The sequence below is a fragment of the Crassostrea angulata genome, chromosome 7 (assembly GCF_025612915.1).
Source record: "Crassostrea angulata isolate pt1a10 chromosome 7, ASM2561291v2, whole genome shotgun sequence".
Taxonomy (NCBI): Eukaryota; Metazoa; Mollusca; class Bivalvia; order Ostreida; family Ostreidae; genus Magallana; species Magallana angulata.
Genome location: NC_069117.1, coordinates 19361831 through 19383322, shown reverse-complemented (window position 1 = coordinate 19383322; position 21492 = coordinate 19361831). Strand labels below are relative to the sequence as shown.

At 33.1% G+C, this 21492-nt stretch overlaps 2 protein-coding genes and 1 pseudogene across 2 annotated transcripts in view; all 3 read right to left on the bottom strand.

Moving 5' to 3' along the window:
- The window catches only part of LOC128156751 (uncharacterized), a 36852-nt gene extending 32638 nt beyond the window's left edge, over nt 1-4214 (bottom strand). Inside the window, 2 exon segments of the mRNA XM_052819036.1 lie at nt 2867-3707; nt 4082-4214. Coding sequence (XP_052674996.1) covers nt 2867-3103 — 237 coding nt within the window. The 5' untranslated portion in view covers nt 3104-3707; nt 4082-4214.
- Nucleotides 4215-15343: 11129 nt separating this feature from the next.
- Nucleotides 15344-18137, bottom strand: LOC128156744 (apolipoprotein L2-like). The gene is made up of 2 exons (XM_052819026.1): nt 17728-18137; nt 15344-16908 (listed from the first exon to the last, which is right to left on the bottom strand). The coding sequence occupies exon 2, from the start codon at nt 16889-16891 to the stop codon at nt 16043-16045; it is 849 nt and encodes a 282-aa protein (XP_052674986.1). The 5' UTR covers nt 16892-16908; nt 17728-18137; the 3' UTR covers nt 15344-16042.
- Nucleotides 18138-20423: 2286 nt separating this feature from the next.
- On the bottom strand, nt 20424-21260 carry LOC128157018 (apolipoprotein L3-like; annotated as a pseudogene).
- Nucleotides 21261-21492: the final 232 nt, after the last annotated feature.

Below are 21492 nucleotides of genomic sequence, written 5' to 3'. Positions count from 1 at the left end.
AAACTTTGTAAACTAATTGTATTTTTGTTTGTTTCTTTTTATAAATAATCAAATTGTTTTATATATATATATATATATATATATATATATATATATATATATATATATATATATATATATATATATATATATATATATATATATATATATATATATATATATATATAATCATCAATGTAGGCCTAAATATGACAAATTGCTAAGTTTTTATAACAATAAACGTTAATCAAGTTCATCTAACATAAAATCTACTATAACAAATTAGCATTTTTTTTAACAAAACACGATTTTGCAATTCAATGTTATAATAAATTACACATTACATTTTTTTTTGAATTGCAAATTTTAACTTTAATGTATTATTAATTAATAATCATATATTATAAAAAAACCAACAGATCATAAGAATGAATTCTTAAATTCATATTTTATTTCTATCGCAATCCCAGAGTCATCATCGCCGGTTCATAATAAGATTCCTGAATTGAAGCTACTAAGACATGAGAAAAGAAGCTGAATACCTTAATTCAGACGAACAATAATGATATCATTTTGTTAAAACAACTTCAAAAGTCTTTAAATTTTTATCAAATAATTGAAAAAGAAATCACGAACAAGTTATCAAAAATCTAAATATCATAACCCCCTTGGAACAAATTATAACAGGGGCGTGGGAAGGTATTTCATATTGGGGCGGCGAATTTGATCGATAAGGACTTAGGGAGACTGAACAGAATTTGATTTGAAATGTTATTATAATCAACATCAGCAATGTCTCTAGAAAGCAACTGCTTTTTATGCAAAGTATACTTATGTAAAAAATCTAAATTTCACCCTCAAACCTTATAAATATATTCTTTTCCTTTTGTGTAGATTTGATTAATATCGCATTAATGTGTAAATATATTAAGGAGGGGGTGAAGGTCACAGCAATTTTAAAAGTGATTGATTTTCATTTCAAAAAAGATAAATAATTGGTATAAGTGGTATTTTTGTTCATCATATATCAATATAAATATTAATGAACAATATACATGTAATATCGTTTTAAGGGGTCTCCAAGGTCAAGCGAGAGCCCATTCTGTCATCCGTTCCAAATATTTTAATCTTAAGATACCCCCCTCTTTTGACCATAGACCTTCTGCTCTTTGTTTTAGAAGTTTGAAAATACATAGAGAAAAGCCACAGAGTCACGCTCTACACTGTCATGTTGTTATTAACGGTCGGATACATTTAATTAGAACATTTGACATTCCCATCTTTAAACAATGAATTGTATTCAATTGTGTGTCAAGAAAAGCTCTATTCAAGACCGTGATGGATTTATATGCTTATCGTAAAATAAAATATTGTACTATCGTTCGATAAAAATTAGATAAATGTTATAAGACCACTTTTCACTTGTTAATGCTGTAATGTTCAATACATTCGCTTGTTCAATTTATAAAATTCGCTTTAATTTGGTCAAGTTCATGTTCAAGTTCATTTATTTTTCACTCATAACATATAATGTTACATGAGGCGCAGAAGAATTATATACAAAAGTATAAGAAAAGCAGGATTTACAAAAAGAAACGGAATAAAGTAAACAATGAATTTGTTATAGTTGTTACGTAGGATGACCGACGAAATCAAATATTTTTCTAATTAAAGTACACATTTTCATAAGTATTACATGATTTGAAGATGACATAAGTGTTCTAAATTTTAAGATGTTTGGGTTTTTAAGATAATAATTACTAAACAATTTTTTTCTTACATGTGACAGTGCACTACATTCTAAAACATAATGAAATTCATCGCCAATTTGATTGGCTTCACATAAGCCGCATTTGCAGTCTTCACGTGGAGTATTGTTCCACCTACCAATTTCTATAGGGAGGTGATGGTTTGTAGTTCTATATTTAACAAACAAGTTTCTTAATTTTCGTGAAAGTATTATAGTCTTCACAACAAAAATTACATTTAAAAATACGATATATAGCACCTTTTGACGAACTATCTAATTCACTATTCCATTTTTGGACAAATTGATCTTTAAGATTTTGTTTGACAATATTTTCTAACCATTTTACGCTAACAGGATTTTGCTGGTGCCATACAAAGGATAAGCCACAGCTATCAAGAATGTTTTTTATACAAACTAGCCACTTATTATTGATTTCACCTCTAATGTAACAATTGTAAAGATACATATACATAGTTTTACATAACTTATTCTCCTGGCATAACATCATCTTTGCCCAAAATCCAATCATTCTCGTATAAATTGTTATATATAATGGAAAACGACCTGTCTCCCCATAAACTATAAAACTGGGGGTACTACTTTTCAAGTTAAGTATGTGTTTAAGAAACCTTAAATGTACACGCTCGATAACATCAATATTTTCGTAACCCCATATTTCACAAGAGTATAGCAAAACTGGTAAAACAACATTGTCAAATAAGTCTAATTGAATATCAAAGGACATGTCAAAATATCTTATTTTTCTAATAATACCATACATAGCTTTCTGGGATTGAGTACACAAGTGTTTCTTGGCTTTACAAAAAGAGCCAGATCGGGAAAATAATATTCCTAGGTAATTATACTCTTTAACTACTTCTAATTTATCATTATTGTACATAAATGAGCACTTAGGAGCAGGTCCTTTGGAGAATATCATAACTTTGGTTTTTTTCACATTAACTGTAAGTTTCCAGTATTTACAATATATACAAAATTCGTCAAGCGCATGTTGTAAATCTTGAGCCGACTCTGTTAGTATGACAGTGTCGTCAGCATAAAACAAAATAAAAAAATACATTTTCCATTACACCATTTTTTGCAACTTTTGTTTTATGAGAAGCATTTTCTTAAGACATCATACTCGTGTTGCATTTGTTCGATGACCTTCTGTAATTTCTTTGCCTCGGAGCACAGTTGCCCTTAATTGAATTTGGACAAGTCAACTGCGTTCCAAATCAAGGACCCCAGGTCAATTACAATTCCGATTGCTGCCAGAACGCTCAATGCCTCTGTAGATAATTTGATAACCCCTTTTGAGACATCCTTGAGTGCCGATGGAACTATGTCGTCTAAGGCTGTTCCAATGCTCATCACCCTAGTAACTTCATCAACGTTTCCTGTAATTCTGTACACATGGACTGCTTTTGAGTTATTCACCAAAATTTCAACTCTTTTGGCGACTCCTGTGGCACCCCCGACTAGTTTCAGACCTCCGCCAAAACTAGAACTTTTTAATCTATTGCAATCCTTGATGTTTGCCTTTATTTTTTAATTGTCCTGTTTCAGCAGTTCTAACAAATTCTTCATCCCTTTACAATGCTTATCATGGTTCTCTAAATTCGTTTTGGCACTGTTAATCTGTGTTTTAACTATTCCAAATTTGACCGCACCATGAGTAACACCCGCGACGCCGGACGTCACTCCCGTAGCAACACCAGCCACGGTTAATCCAAGAGATACCCCGAATGTAAATGGAGCTGTGATTATCCCTTCAATGGCTAATCCTCCCCCAACAAGCCCGACACTGGAAAGGTGATGGATCCAATGGAGTGAATCGTTGCTTGTCGTTGAACTTCATCTCTGATGCTTTCCAAATCTTTGAAAACTCTTCCACGCTCGGGAAACCATTCTTTATGATAAAAATATCCTGCTTTTACGTAGGAATCCAGGCATTCCATACTTTTTGGACACGCACCTGTTTTTAAAAAGTATTCACATCTATAAGAATTTTAAAAAAAAAGAAGGTAGGGAAGTGTCAACATGCACTAGTAAAAAGTCAAATGCTCGTTTGAGTCTTTGTACTCTTGTAATATACTTATCCTAGGTGAGAGTATTGAAATGTACTGAAGGCAAGTAACATTCTATTCGTGTGAATAAACTTTCATTACATTAAGATATCTCAATTTGACTCTGTAGTAATAATAAACAGCTCATAATTGGTCATGCAGGAATGGATAAAGCAACGTTATTGGACAGACGCCACCCTTAATTCTGTTTTGAGCAAATTGTTAATGGAAATCAAAACAACAAATCTGCAACGTGCTATGATAGTAGATTACATATACTTACCTTAACTTCCGTTTCTTTAAGCGAAAATGAAGGAAAATGTTTAAAATATAACTGTTAATGTACAAGGACCATGTTATTAAGCAACTGAGATATCCGTTGCATGCTCGCTTTGTCATAAGATCAAGACATTTCATAAAAACAAACGCTAAAGTAATTTAAATACCGTCTGCAATAGTCTGCACCGCTACGTTGTGTTCAAATAAGATCTTCAACCACATTAGATACTCCAATACCCGTTCATTGCCAGTAAGACTTCCTAAAATGTTTATATCTTATTAATATCCTACCTTAAATAGTGTAAATGTCTTTAAAAACAGTGGCTTCCAAGGACATTTGTGACAATGAGGTACATGTAGTTGTGTATGAAATAGATTGAATCTCTGACCGTCCTGTAAATACTGCAGCGAAAAGAATATTACCAAGGACTCTTTTAGGATAATACTGTTTACGAAAAGGAATATAACTTAAACCCAAGAGTCTGAGATATCTGAACTGAGAAAAAAGGCTTTATATTTTTAATTTTTACCTTATTTTCATGTATAACAAAACAAATTTTGATTGAATTCTGGAGCAACATTGATTATGTGTGCCACTTGAGAAGAACATATTTTGGACCAAAGGAGCTCTCACAATATCAATGTTGCATTCCTTTGATTAAACACTGATTGTGTAATAAATACTGTTCAAAACAAAACAGAAAATTACTACGAGTAATTTGTTTTTACAAATCATAAATCAATAATCGCTTTATCATAACTAACTAAACGATTATAAATCCAAACAAAACATGTCATAATGGGGTCGTCATAAGATTTAAGAATTCAAACTACTAAAATATGAGAAAAAAAAGATTAAACTAAGAATTTGCTAAGACAAATAATGAAAATGGAATTTTATTAAAATCAACTTCAGTAATCTTTCAACTTTTAGATCTATTAGATAAATTTTACATAGTATAAATTATTCATAAATATCTAAATATTATATCCATTCGGCAAATGCTAGCCATCGTCAGCATTGCATCACAATTAGGAGGTTTTATTCATCCAGCCAAGGGTTGCCTGTCCTCTAGCTACATTCCTGGAATGGGCCAAAGAGATGCTGCTTACTATGTACAGTACCTAAATGTCATCCTCAAACCATATAGTTTTGGATTCCCTTTCGTCAAAATATGTTCAGCAACACGTAATAAAGCACTGACGGGGGAGTGCTCCAATGTCAAGAATGGTCTTGTTCTGCCATGTGTGAAATTTAAGAGCCCATCTTTTAACAATAGATCTTTTAGATCTTCTAGCTCTTTATTTCAGAAGTTTAAAAGTAAACAGTAAAATGCTCCTGTGTCATGTCCTACATCGTCCTTTTATTTATGGTCTGTAAATTGGAAAATTTTGGCATTCCTACCTTCGAACCATGTACTAGTATTTTCTCGTTTTCTTGTTTCAGAGTTGATAAGGCCTGGTTGTTGGGCCATCTTTGGAAAATATTACTAGCATTTAGATTATTTCATAAGAAATAGTTTTTTAATACGGTTATCCAACTATCTGTAGCTAATGGGACATTTAAATTCACATTTAGATTTTCTAATTTGCTTTGATTTGGAGTTTCAAGAATATAATGGAGATATTGTAAAAGTTTTATGGAATATCGACAACTTCTGACATGTTTAATATGAATTCGAGACTTTTTATGAAAGAAGTTAATTGAGATACTGCTTTGGCCCAATTACGCAATGAAATTTAATTTTTGAAACAAAAAATTCAGGAATATTTATTGTGAAATAAATATAATGTCAATCCATTTTGGCATAACATTTGTCAGGAGGCATTGCTGAGTTTTGTACAGATATTTCTTGACAAGTCTTTATGAAATTATGGTTAAGATATAGTACCGATCAGATCCAACCTAACACCAGAGTAAACCCCAACTAAACCCCGGGTTTACTTTTTGGGTTTACTTGGGGTTTACTCTGGGTTTACTTTTTGAAAACTTGGGTCCATTCGGGGTTTACTTTGGGTTTACTCGGGGTTTACATTGGGTTTACTTGGTGATTGCTTTTGAGGTCAACTGTATGCATTGAATTGTGAAGCAGACCAGTATTTCATCTTACCATCCTACCCCCTGTAATTCCTACCCTTTGTATATTCCGAATACACAGTTAGCGTCTGCTCTCAGGGGTATACTTCTGACTGGGTTTACTCTCTGTGTCTACTCTGGGTTTACTCTGGGTCCACTCTAGTAAACACGAAGTAAACCCAGAGTAAACCCAGAAAGTAAACCCGGGGTTTAGTTGGGGTTTACTTTTTGTTAGGTTGGGTCTGATCGGTACTGTATGTAAACCACTTAATGCATATACATGTATTTCGAACATCTTTAAAGACATTCATTTAAGGCATCAGTTTGGTTACATTTAAATTTATCTTTACTAAATTATATAAAAATAAGTTCATCTACACATATATATGTGACAAATCATACACCATGAAAGCAAAATTGTGTTATTAATGATGAAGAAATTTAATTAAGGAAAATTTTGTTACTTTAAATATTTTATGCTTTCTAAGCTTGTAGCAAAATCACCAAACTGCTAGGTGATAATAGATTGTCAATCCATTTAAATAGGTATGTAGTTAATTTAAAAAATAATGATACAGTACTTGGTTACACTTGTTTTACATATACCTTACCCTTATTCACATGTTCATACTAATTGAAGCTGAAACATGCGTGCATTCAGAAATGTTTTTTCAAAGGCGTGTGGGAGTGATATTCATGTTTGCCAGGGGGAGGTGTAGAAGCGAAACTTATTTTCGGTAATGTTACTATTTAAATTCAAGGAATTTGAATTTTTCAGGATGGGGGGGGGGTCCAGACTCCCAATCCTGCGGCTCCCCTCTAGATTCGCGCATGCAAAATGTTCAATATTTTCGTGTATTTACCATGCGCGGATCTACAGGGAGGTCTAGACACCCTCTGGAAAATTCAAGTTTATTATATTCCCATTATTTAATTTAGATAAGTCCACTGCGTCCAAAATCAAGAACACCAAATCATCAATGACTCCGATGGCTACCAGAGCGGTCCAGGTCTTTGTAGATAATAAGGTAACTCATTTTGAGACATCTTTGAACGCCGGTGAAACTATTTTTTCTAATACATGTACTTTTCCGATTTTAAGCATCTTAGTAGCCTCATTTACGATGCATGTTCTGTTCTACACATATGCCTCTTTTAAGTAGCTAACTAAATCAACAACCTTTTTGATGACTCCCGTGACACGTCCATCCTCACAATGTCAGGACCCCTGACATTGTGAGGATGTGGCACGTCTGACTGGTTTTAGACAATCGCCTATTTGACTAGTTTTAATGAATCTAATTTGTCAATGTCCTGTTTTAGCAGTTCTAACAAACACATCGTCTCTTTACAATGTTTATAATCACCCCTGCGAATGTGTTCGGAATGTTTTCTTTATCGTTGCTAAGTATGTAATAAATCCAGAGGTCCTCGAATGAAAGTTCACGAGACTTCACCGAGATTTGTTCAGTTCCTGTGAAATTTCGAGCGGAAGTACAAGTGTTCGGATAATATTCTCAAAATACGTAAGTACTGGTCGAATTTCATATCATATCCTACTTTGATTTATGTTAAAACATCAACATCTTTTAAGATGTATGTCTTATTTCATTATCTAGCGGTTTTTTAAATTAAACGATGATACTCGAAACAGAGTTATCGTTCGTGTTCAACCACGTGTAGAGTGGTTGATAATATAAACATTTAGTTGCTTAATAAATTCATAGCCATGTTTGATGCTTGTGGTGTGCAATACCATGTTTTTAAAAAAAATAATGGGTGAATGTTTTGCATAAAAACTTAGTATATCGAGCCATTTTCAAGGAACATTCTGCATAAAATAGTACAGACTGTTTCACTATTAGTGTTATTACTAGGGCAGGCGCGGATCGAAAATTAATTCTTAGGGGGGATGTCTACTACGCATGTTAATTGTCACAACAGCAGAAAAGAACTATTTTTGTATTGTCACATTTATTTCTAGGACACATTTTACCCACCAATTAATGAAGATAAAGTTTAAAATCAATAAACCTCTAGAATTTATATTTGACTACAAGTACCTAGATTCTCTATAAAATAGACTATAAACACGAGGCACGATTTTTACTGCGAAACTGAAAGGGTCAAATAAAACCACGTGATTTAAAATTTAATGACAATAACATTCGCAGGGGTGATAATGACTCTCTAAATTCGTCCGCGATGCCGGTGTAATGAAGAATAATGACCCCCGTAGAATAATGACCGGGGGTCATTTTTCGACGTACAATAATGACCCCCCGGTCATTATTCTACGCAGAAAAATGACCCCTTTACCTGAAGAATAAGTGTCATTTTCATAAAAATGAGCACCCTCCACATGAAGAAAAGCGACCCCTGTAGAATAATTACCCCCTTGTAGATTAAAGTTTTTCAGTACATTTTTTAGTATTTGTGAAATAGTCTTTACACTATTGTAATTGTTACTGCTGCAGTTTACAGAAAGTAACAGAAATCATAATTCATATTCAAATAAACTTAAAGTGAAAGAAGGGGTATAGCTTAGAAAATAAAAATCCTTCCGTTATAACAAGACATTGACGTATTGCATCGGGGTATGATTGTCATCTTAAACGGGCATGGTCACGATTTTAGTCAAACAAAAATTTTCGATCTTAATGTTCACAATGCTTTAGTAAGGCATTTTTAATAGGCAACCAAAACTTGAGTGTCATTCATTATATTTTGAATGTTGAAGTGAAAATTCTAATTTTAGACCTAATGAATGTGTTAAACGTAAGGAACTGTTTATTTATGCTTAAAATGAATAAGAAGATGGACAAATCAGCTTGAAAAAGATTTTTTACTGGTATATTGAACCTATGTAAACAACAACAGGGCACGAGCCTTGTTTACATGACAAAGAATTGTGAGCCCGGTATCTTGCTTATAACTTTACAACTGATCCTCAAATTTCATTTGATCAGTAGAAATGCTCTCCTTAATCATTGTAAATAATGAAAACAGAAAAATAGAATTTGACCAAAATCGTGACCATGCCCCTTTAACAATTACATTCAAATATATCTATGGTGTTCTGATAGGGCAACTCCGATCTTAATATAGGTCGAAGATGCGAAGTTGCAAAGGCGATAGTGCGAAGGCGAAGGAGCAAAAGTGCGAAGATGCGACGACGAAGTGCGAAGATGTGATGCCTAAAGTGCGAAGGCGAAGGAGCGATACTACTATCGCTCCTTCCCAACTTCGCACTCTGGCCTTCGCATCTTCGCACTTTCGCCTTCGCCTATTTTTATTGCATTCAGCAAGTCTCGGTCGATTACAAAGAATTTAATCCAGGCTATTATTGGTACGTATGCGCTAGGCCATCGCGCTTACTATGAATGTTTATAAATATTTTAATGTGTTCATGTGACATATATGTTTATCAGTGCTAGCTATGCTAATCATTATATACTCCACACAAAATTTAATGTCCACCATAATGTGTACATACATGTATGCACTTCCAGACTCCTATCACTTACCAGCCGTCTGTTTACCGTGGACCAAACATAGTAACATTATAATTTCATTATGCGACACTCCTTGCTCATGCATGGATCTAGAGGGGTGAGGGGGTCCGCCCCCGGGAAAATTCAATATTAATAATTTTACGCAGTAAAAGGGGAGAGAGGGTTCTGACCCTATCCCCCTGAATAATTTAATTTGATTAATTTTATAAAAATAAAATTTCCAAAATATGCATCGGAACCCTTAAACGATAGAGAGCTCCGCAGTTATAAAACATAGGTAATCACAGATTACAAAGCTCACCGAGACGAGGCATCACCTTTATGGGACCACCTTTATCATATTATATGAAAACCATCATTTATGATCTTGGGTATTCATGGATTCTGTTTTGAAACATTATCGTATATCATCTGTTAAAAAATTGTATGATTATCATATGATCATATGTTAATCAATACAATAATATAAATTTAAAATCTGCATCCTATCTTAGTTACAATATAAATCATATAATACCATAAAATATAGTACAAAAATTGTGAGATATGATATTGACATTTTATTGAGTTATACATTATTGTATTTGATCAAATAATACAATATCATAAAACATAATACACTATAGAATTATATGAGACAATATCATATTGCAATGATACATCATAACATTGAAACATGTGTTATTATATTGTATAATATAGTGTGATATTGTATTGTATAATACTGTATCATATTTGATAAACAATATGATATTGTATTATATGATACAATATAATTTGATACGACATTGTATCATATCAAATGATACAATATCATGGGATAAAAAAATATTATATAATACAATTATATTATACATATCGTATCATATGATACAATAATATATATTACAACATCATAAAATACAATTTCATGTTATATGATAATATATCATATAAACCAATATCACATTATACAATATCGTATGATACGATATTTTAAAATATTAAAATATCATATATACAATTTCATTTGATATAATTCTATATTACAGAACCCAATATCACATTAAACAATACTGTATGATACAATATCATAGAGTATACAATATTATATCAAAGGATGCAATATTATATTTTGCAATATTATATGTAATAGTATAATTTGTTTTAATAATTTATTAATAAAACAATATCATATAATACAATATTGTATCATAATATACAATACTATACAGAACAATATCATGACGCAATATCATATCATAAAATATTAAAAAAACCGATACAATATTATATCGTATCATATAACGTTTTACAATATAACATATGGTAATATATTGTATCCTATTAAACAATAGTGTTTCATATCATACAATACTATATCATAGGAATCATGTTATATCATTTAACAACAACTACATCTATCTATCAAGCAGGTTTGAGTGAGGTAGGAGATTTCTTTAGCATCTTTGATAATGCTCATTAGGCTCTGCATCTGAAGCAACCTCTGCGTTTCATTTATAATTTATCATTATAAATTTATCAAGCATCATGGCTCAGATTCAGCATTCAAGCCTGTCAGGTGCATCAGTATCATAAGATGCACCATCCATGTAAGTTTGGTGAAGTTAGGACCAGTAATAACTAAGATATCATCATCAGAGGGCACCAGCAATTAAAACCTTTACCTCCTCAAGCATCCCCAACCTATGGCTCTGATTCAGCATCCATGCCTGTCAGGTGCATTTGTATCATAAGACTCACCATCCATTCAGGTTAAGTGAAGTAGTAATAGCTTAAATACAGGACCTGCACCAAAAACTTTAACCAGCTCCGGACGCCAACGCCGGGAGTATAGCATAAGCTCCCCTTAACTTAACTTAGTCTCGGTGAACTAAAAAGGCGAAAGCGCGAAGATTCGAAGGCGAGAGTGCGAAGTTGCAAAGGCAAAGAAGCGATAGTAGTACGTATCACTTCTTCGCCTTCGCAACTTGGCACTTTCGTCTTCGCATCTTAGCGCTTCGCCGTCGCATCTTTTATATTCTTCCTATTGTTCATGAATTATACTTGTATTGAGGATTTCCACTGGTATGCAAGGGTATCACGCGGAATTAATGAAACCAAAATTATGAAAAGTTAACTCCACTGTTGGGCATTATAACCAAGCTGAAGTTAGTAGGCACTGACAGCAGCCATTACACCAGTAGAGGTTACCGGTTAACGGCCAATAAGGAAAATCGTCAAAGTACTGAGAGTACTCGTACAGAAAATATATTTTACTTTATCGTCGGCATACTTTAGTAAGTTTACTTAATATCAAGATGATTAATGCAGCAATAGTTTGTATGAGCATTGGTAACTTTGGATACAATAAAGATTGTGTGATCAAAATCAAGGGGGATATAAACCCCTAACATGGGCCCTAACCTCTTATCAACGCTTTTAGAAACAATCTTTTCTTATTATAATCGATCAGTGTTTATTATGTATTAAGATTTACTATAGTCAGGTACTTTTCACACATTTGCTCTAAAAGAATAAAGTCTATGCATGATCACAAATACAACATTACAACAAATATTTAGAATATTGATGTTCATGTATCACGTAGAAGAAAACAAAACTAACACAAAATGATTTTTTAAAAATCACTTTCCTCAAGAAATGTAAATAAGAAGAATTCATATTCCTACGTTACTTGTCCCCTTAGTCTTTTTCCATAAAGATATATACATGTATCATTGACAATTCATTCACCAGTGAATATTGCTTATATTATTACAACAATTACTCTTTCATGATTATCGTTCGTTAATTATCACACAATATCCTCATTGTGTATGAATCTGTCTTTATTTGGGTCATTTCCCGCCGTATGTCGCTGAGAGAAGTGACGTAACTGTTAACAATCAATTTGTGGCAATATAAGAGTGTTTTGTGTGTGCCTGCTACGGATATGAAAAACTGTCTACAGCGATTTATTTACAAATTCGGTGTTTATAACTTCAAAATCAGTTGAACAGAGTGAACAATTACGTAAATTTCAAAGTCATATCTTGGATACGGTGTAACCAATTTCTATTCATGTTAACGGGGGGGGGGGTCATTTTTCTATTGGGGTCATTTTTCTTCATGTTTACCATGAAGAAAAATAACCCCTGGGTCTTTTTTCTTCAGAAAAATCCAATTATTCTTCAGCTAAGGGGGTCATTATTCTACGTCGAAAAATGACCCCCGGTCATTATTCTACGGGGGTCATTATTCTTCATTACACCGGACGTCACACCCGTTGCAATACCAGCCACGATTTATCCAAGCGAAACCCCGAATGTAAATGGAGCTGTGATTATCCCTGCAATGGCTAATTAACCCTTTCCCAAACTCGGGTAGTGTAGATTCAAAGTTATGAAAGTCATGATCTCCAAGGGGTAAGGTGGACCACAATATGGGGTCGAATTTTAAATAGGAACATGTATGGTAAATCCTTGGAAATTCACCCTTTCATCGATTTCAATAGATCTTCTTTCACAGGTATGTGTATTTTTATTAAAAATCCTCCAATGTGCACCATAAATATCTTAACACACACTATAGAGGTTGATTTCACTAAAGGTACAGCTTTCCTAGGCAAATGGTTTTCTGAAGGAAGATTATTAAAAACTTTTCTCTTTATGTTCGTATGTAAATTGTACAAAATCCAAATTATGGCCACATCCTATAATCGGGGATCATAATTTTTATAACTTCTAAACTACCTACATAAAGATGCTTACACACAAGTTTCAGCTTTTCTGGTCAATCGGTTTTTTGAGATCTTTAAAGACTTTTTCTTTATATATTCCTAGATAAAATTGACCTCCCCATTGTGGGCCCATCCTACCCAGGGGAAAAGCAAAGTTCTCCCTACGCATAAAATACATGTATATTTCATTATGTTTAACAATTTTTTGTTCTTTGAGTCGATCTCGTCCGTATAATTCCAGGAATTAAGATATCTTGAAAACGTATGAAACATGCAAATACTACACCTAATCCTTTTTAATTACCTTATACGAACCATTTGGTTGTTGTTGTGATGGGCTTGATGTGGAAAATTCGAATAAACAATACAGATTCATCTTACAGTATGAAACATTTTTTGACGCATGCGTGGGAAGTTCAAGACGACATAGAGTTTGTATGAAACAAAATACATACCTCATGACTCTCAATCATTAATAGTATATATACGAGCTTTTATTTCGAACAAATTATTTGTGGAAATCAGAATAACAAATCTAGAACGTGCTATAAGAATTTTTTTTTACATATACATGTACTAAGCGAATATAAAAGAAAATGTTTAAGATAAAACTGTGAATGTATATGGAGTATAGTTATCAAGCAACTGAAATATCCGTTGCATGCACGCTTTGTATTTAGATCACAATTTTTCAAAAAGACAAACACTGGAGAAATTTAAATACTTTCTGCAATAGTGTGCATCGCTTCATTGTGTTGAAAATAAGTTCTTCAAACATATACGCGACTCCAATAACCGTTCACTGCCAGTTGCACTTTCTAGATATTTTATTTTATTCTGCCTTAAATATTATTTGTACATAAAGGTAACGAAAGTATAAAAAAAATTACCAGGGGCTCTTTAAAGGAAAAGGAATGAATGAAACTTAGATCCAAGAGTATGAGATTTTTTAACTTTTTTTAAAACTTCTTACCTTTTGTGTATAACAAAGCAAATTTTGATTTTGTTCTGGAGCAGCATTGATTATGTGTGCCCTGGGGGATAATTCGGCCAAAGGGAGCTCTCATAATACCATATTGCCCTCATTTCATTAAACATACGTGCCTTAAGCAGTAATTGTTGAATAAAAACACTGTTCAATGTAAAATAGAAAATTACTTAATAATTCATTAATAACCACTCTATCATATATAAGAAATTATGACACAAAACAAAATTAAATTCTTGAAATTCAATTTTATTCATATTAATACACAAGAGTTATAATGGGGTCGTAAAAAGATTCAAGAATTTAAGCTACTTCAATATACGGAGAGTTAAAATAGGCCTTTTACTCAAAAAATAAAAATGGAATTTTATAAAATTCAACTTCAGGAATCCTTGATCCTTTGTTAGAAAAATTTTCCAGCGTAAAAATTAATCGTAAAACATCTAAATGCCATGTTCTTTGGAGAAGTTTTAACCATCGTGAGCATCACATTTAGTAGGCATCTTTTTATTCATCTTTGCAAGCCCTGAGTTTTCTGTCCACTATGTTTCCGGTGTGGCCAAAATACGCTTCCGTAATCTAATCATAGACCTGAGTTTTACCACCTACAGTATGATAAAAGTAGGCCAAAGTTTATTGTTTATCATGTCCTCTCAGTAAATTATATGAAAAGTGAACTTAATTTGCATTATCATAAATACATCTAATTAGATTATGTTAAACAAAAATAAAACCAGGAACATTTATTGAGATAAAAATATGTTTTGGCATACAATTGTCAGGGGGCATTATTGAAAGCTTTGTACTTACCTTTCGATGTGTTAAACTGCGACACCTTGAGAGAGAGAGAGAGAGAGAGAGAGAGAGAGAGAGAGATCAGCATCATATTTTATTACCATGTTGCAAATTTATTTTGATAAGACTATGTAGAGTAAAAGAATTGAATTTTTATTTAATAATATTAAAACACTCAATCCCATTCACGCTTGTAATTCAGTCTACATGTAATTTAGTGCAGATATATATTATGTGTAGTTGCAGTTTTTCAGAGAATATTTTTTTAAAAGTCAATAAAACTATGGCCAAGATATATAAACTCACTCAGGGCGTAAATTGCGAATACTTTGGCCTCAGTTTCAAATACATTTGATTACATTTCAATTAAATTATGTACATATGAGTCAATATGCACATACATACAATGTCAATTTATTGAGATAAAAGGGTCATAAATGGGTCACAAAAAGATTCAAGAATTTAAGCTACTAAAATAAACGGAGAGCTGAAAGAGTCCTTTTACTCAAAAAATAATAAAGGAATTTTATAAAATTCAACTTCAGGAATCCTCTAACCTTTATTCGAAAATTTTTAGATCGTATAAATTAATCATAGAAAATCTAAATGCCATGTCCTTTGGAGCAAGCTTTGACAATTGTCAGCATCACATTTAGAAGTCAACTTTTTTAAAATTGCGAGGTAAAAAAAATCAATAATAAAATTAAAAAGCGTGTATAAACGGTAATCGGTTATTCACTTGTTTTGCCTTTTCCCTGACCACTTTCTACTAATTAATGTTGAATTATGTTCAAAACATTCGTATGTTCAATCTATAAAATTCACGTTTATTTGGCCCAAAAATATTTTCCATTGCACAAACTTTTGTTTCATGAGAAGCATTGTGTTAAGACATCATACTCGTGTTGCATTTCTTTAATGACCTTCTGAAGATTCTCTGCCTCGGAGCACAGTTGTCCTTTTTGGAAGTTGGACAATTCGGCTGTGCTCGTACACAAGGACCACAGATCCATTACAATTCCGATAGCTGCCAGTGCGCTCAATGCCTCTGTAGATATTTTGGTAACCCCTTTTGAGACATCTTTAAATACTGATGGAATTATGTCATCCAATGCTGTTCCAAGGCTCATCACCCTAGCAACCTCATCTACGTTGCCTGTGATTCTGTAGACATTAACTGCTTTTGAGTTGTTCACCAAATTTACAATTCCTTTAGCAACTCCAGCAGCCTTTCCGATGTGTTTTAGATCTTGATCTAAAGACGGAATTTTTAATTCATTAGTATCCTTAATACTCGCCTTTATCGTTTTAATGTCCTCTTTAAGCAGTTCTAAGAAACGCGTCATCTCTTTACAATGCTTATCATGGTTCTCTAAATTCGTTTTGGCATTGTTAATCTGTGTTTTAACTTTTCCAGTTTTGACTGCTCCGTGAGTAACGCCTGCGACTCCAGACGCCACTCCCGTTGCAGTACCAGCCACGGTTAATCCAAGAGAAACCCCGAATGTAAATGGAGCTGTGATTATTCCTGCGATGGCTAATCCTCCCCCAACAAGCCCGACACTGGAGTAAGTGATGGATCCAATGGAGTGAATCGTTGCTTGTCGTTGAACTTCATCTCTGATGCTTTCCAGATCTTTGAGAACTCTTCTACGCTCGGGAGCCCATTCTTTATGATAAAAATATCTTGCTTTTACGTAGGAATCCAGGCATTCCATACTTTTTGGACACGCACCTGTTTTAAAAAAGTATTCAAATGAATAGGAATTTGAAAAAAAGGTAGGAAAGTGTCAAAATGCACTAGTAAACAGTCAAATGCTCGTTCGAGTCTTTGTAATGTACCTATCCTAGGTGAGAGTATTGAAATGTACTGAAGGCAAGTAACATTCCATTCGTGTGAATAAACTTTCATTACATTAAGAAATCTTAATTTGACTCTGTAGTAATAATAAACACCTTATAATTGGTCATGCATGAATGGATAAAGCAATGTTAAGGTTCTATTGGACAGACGCCACCCCTACGCCTAAAATACATGTATAATTCATTAAGTGTAACAGTTTACAATTCTTTGTTCTTTGAGTCGATCTTATCCTCATAATCCCAGGAATTAAGATATCTTGAAAACGTATTGAAACATACACATACTACACATCATCCTTTTGAATTACCTTATGCGAAAGATTTGGTTGTTTTGGTGAGCTTGGTATGAAGAAAACGATAAAAAGGCAATACAGATTTATCTTTCTGAATGAACATTTTTGACGCATACGGGGGTACAACTGCACCACGATGCGCCATGCAAATTAACCTTATTATGACGTTGGTGAAGCAATATACCAAGCAGTTGTAACGATATTGAAAAGGAATTGAAAATGAAAGTTATAGACGACATGGATTTTGTATGAAACAAAACATGCTACTCATGACTCTCAGTTATTTATAGTATACCCGGTATGTAAAATCAAACTTTATCCTGTTTTGAGCAAATTGTTTATGGAAATCAAAATAACAAATTTGCAACGTGCTATGATAGTATATTACATATACTTACCTTAACCTCCGTTTCCTTAAGCGAAAATGAAGGAAAATGTTTAAAATATAACTGTTAATATACAAGGAGCATGTTATTAAGCAACTGAGATATCCGTTGCATGCTCGCTTTGTCATAAGATCAAGATATTTCATAAAGACAAACGCTGAAGTAATTTAAATACCGTCTGCAATAGTCTGCACCGCTACATTGTGTTCAAATAAGATCTTCAACCACATTAGATACTCCAATACCCGTTCATTGCCAGTAAGACTTCCTAGATTGTTTATATTTTATAAATATTCTGCCTTAATTAGTGTAAATGTCTTAAAAAACAGTGGCTTCCAAGGACATTTGTGACAATGAGGTACATGTAGATGTGTATGAAATAGATTGAATCACTGACCGTCCTGTAAATACTGCAGCGAAAAGAATATTACCAGGGACTCTTTTAGGATACTACTGTTTACGAAAAGGAATGAAACTTAAACCCAAGAGTCTGAGATATCTGAACTGAGAAAAAAGGCTTTATGTTTTCAACTTTTACCTTATTTTTATGTATATCAAAACAAATTTTGATTGTATTCTGGAGCAACATTGATTATGTGTGTCATTTGAGAAGAAAATATTTTGGGCCATGGGAGCTCTCACAATATCAACGTTGCACTCCTTTGATTAAACACTAATTTTGTAATATTGTTCAAAACAAAACAGAAAATTACTAAGAGCAATTTGTTTTTACAAATCATAAATCATTAATCGCTTTATCATAACTTACTAAACGATTATAAATCAAAACAAAACATGTCATAATGGGGTCGTCATAAGATTTAAGAATTCAAACTACTAAAATATGAGAAAAAAAAAAAGATTAAACTAAGAATTTGCTAAGACAAATAATGAAAATGGAATTTTATTCAATTCAACTTCAGTAATCTTTTAACTTTTAGATTTTACATAGTATAAATTATTCATAAATATCTAAATATCATATCAATTGGGCAAATGCTAGCCATCGTCAGCATTGCATCACAATTAGGAGGTTTTATTCATCTAGTCAAGGGTTGCCTGTCCTCTAGCTACATTCCTGGAGTGGGCCAAAAAGACGCTGCTTAGTATGTACAGTACCTAAATGTCATCCTCAAACGATATAGTTTTGGATTCCCTTTCGTCAAAATTTGTTCAGCAACACGTAATAAAGCACTGACGAGGGAGGTCTCTAATGTCAAGAATGGTCTTGTTCTGCCATGTGTCCTAAATACTTAAATTAAGAGCCCATCTTTTAACAATAGATCTTTTAGATCTTTTAGCACTTTATTAAGAAGTTTAAAAGTAAACAGTAAAATGCTCCTGTGTCATGTCCTACATCGTCCTTTTATTTATGGTCTGTAAATTGGAAAATTTTGGCATTCCTCCCTTCGAACCATTTACTAGTATTTTCTCGTTTTCTTGTTTCAGAGTTGATAAGGCCTGATTGTTGGGCCATCTTTGGAAAATATTACTAGCATTTAGATTATTTCATAAGAAATATTTTTTTAATACGGTTATCCAACTATCTGTAGCTAATGGGACATTTAAATTCACATTTAGATTTTCTAATTTGCTTTGATTTGGAGTTTCAAGAATATAATGGAGATTTTGTAAAAGTTTTATGGAATATCAACAACTTCTGACATGTTCAATATGAATTTGAGACTTTTTATAAAAGAAGTTAATTGAGATACTGCTTTGGCCCAATTACGCAATGAAATTTAATTTTTGAAACAAAAAATTCAGAAATATTTATTGTGAAATAAATATAATGTCAATCCATTTTGACATAATATTTGTCAGGAGGCATTGCTGAGTTTTGTACAGATATTTCTTGACAAGTCTTTATGAAATTATGGCTAAGATATGTAAACCACTTAATGCATATACATGTATTTCGAACATCTTTCAAGAAATCCATTTAAGGCATCAGTATGGTTACATTTAATGATATAAAAATAAGTTCATCTACACATACATATGTGACAAATCATACATCATGAAAGCAAAATTGTGTTATTAATGACGAAGAAATTTAATTGAGGAAAATTTTGTTACCCAAGTATTTTATGCTTTCTAAGCTTGTAGCAAAATTATCAAACTGCTTGGTGATAATAGATTGTCAATCCATTTAAATAGGTATGTAGTTAATTTAAAAAATAATGATACAGTACTTGGTTACACTTGTTTTACATATACCTTACCCTTATTCACATGTTCATACTAATTGAAGCTGAAACATGCACGGATTCAGAAATGTTTTTCAAAGGCGTGTGGGAGTGATATTCATGTCTGCCAGGGGGGGGGGTGTAGAAGCGAAATTTATTTTCGGTAATGTTACTATTTAAATTTAAGGAATTTGAATTTTTCAGGAGGGGGGGGGGGGGGGGTCCAGACCCCCAATCCCGCGGCTCCCCTCTAGATTCGACATGTAAAATGTTCAATATTTTCGTGTATTTACCATGCGCGGATCTACAGGGAGGTTTTGACACTCCCTGGAAAATTCAAGTTTATTATATTCCCAGAGTTAAATTGCGATAAAAAAATCTTCATAATCCCCTCCTACATATACAATTATTCCCTGGACCCCCCCCCCTTTAAAAATAATAATTGGATCTGTGCATGTTAATTTTATAAAATTTGCTTTAAATTGGTCTATAATACATTTTCCATCACACCTCTTGTTTTTATGAGAATAAACAATTATAGTCATCATACTCGCCCTGCATTCGTTCAATGACATTTTGAACTTTTTCAGCCTCGGAACAAATTTTTCCTTTATTTATTTTAGATATGTCCAATGCGTCCGAAATCAAGAACACCAAATTAACAATGACTCCGATTGCTGCAAGAGCGGCCAATGTCTTTGTAGATAATAAGGTAACTCCCTTTGAGACATCTTTGAAAGCCGGTGGAACTATTTTGTCTAATACTTTTCCGATCTCAATCACATTACTAGCCTCATTTACGTTGCCTGTATTGTTGTTGTACAGATGGACTGCTTTTGGCTACTTAATCAAATCAACAACCTTTCTGGTGATTCCTATGGCAGGTTTGACTAGTTTTAGACCTTTGCGTTTTTGTCTAGTTATTAATATATTTATCATATCAATGTCTCGTTTTAGCATTTCTACCAAAGCCATCAATTCTTCACAATGCTTAACTTGGGTCTCTAAACTCGTTTTAGCATAATGACATTGTTTTTTAACTATTCCAATTTTGACTACTCCATGAGTAACGCCAGCGATGCCGGACGTCACACCCGTTGCAATACCAGCCACGGTTAATCCAAGCGAAATCCCGAATGTAAATGGAGCTGTGATTATCCCTGCAATGGCTAATTCTCCCCCAACAAGCCCAACACTGGAGTAGGTGATGGATCCAATGGACTGAATCTTTGCTTGTCGTTGAACTTCATCTTTGATGCTTTCTAATTCTTTAAGAACTCTTCTTCGCTCGGGTGCCCATCTTATATGATAAAAATTTCTTGCCTAAATGTAGGAATCTAGGTGTTCCGGATCCATTTTGTTTATCACACACCTATTTTTAGTAAAAAAAAATATTCAAAATGATAAGATTTTTAGCTCACCTGAGCTAAAAGCTCAAATGAGCGTCTCTGATCACATTTGGTTTGTCGTCCGAATGTCCGTCTGTTTCTCCGTAAACTTTTCACTTTTCAGCATCTTCTCCATAACTACTGGGCCTATTTCAACCAAACTTTGCATAACTCACCCTGCTGGGCCCTTTTTTACGTAT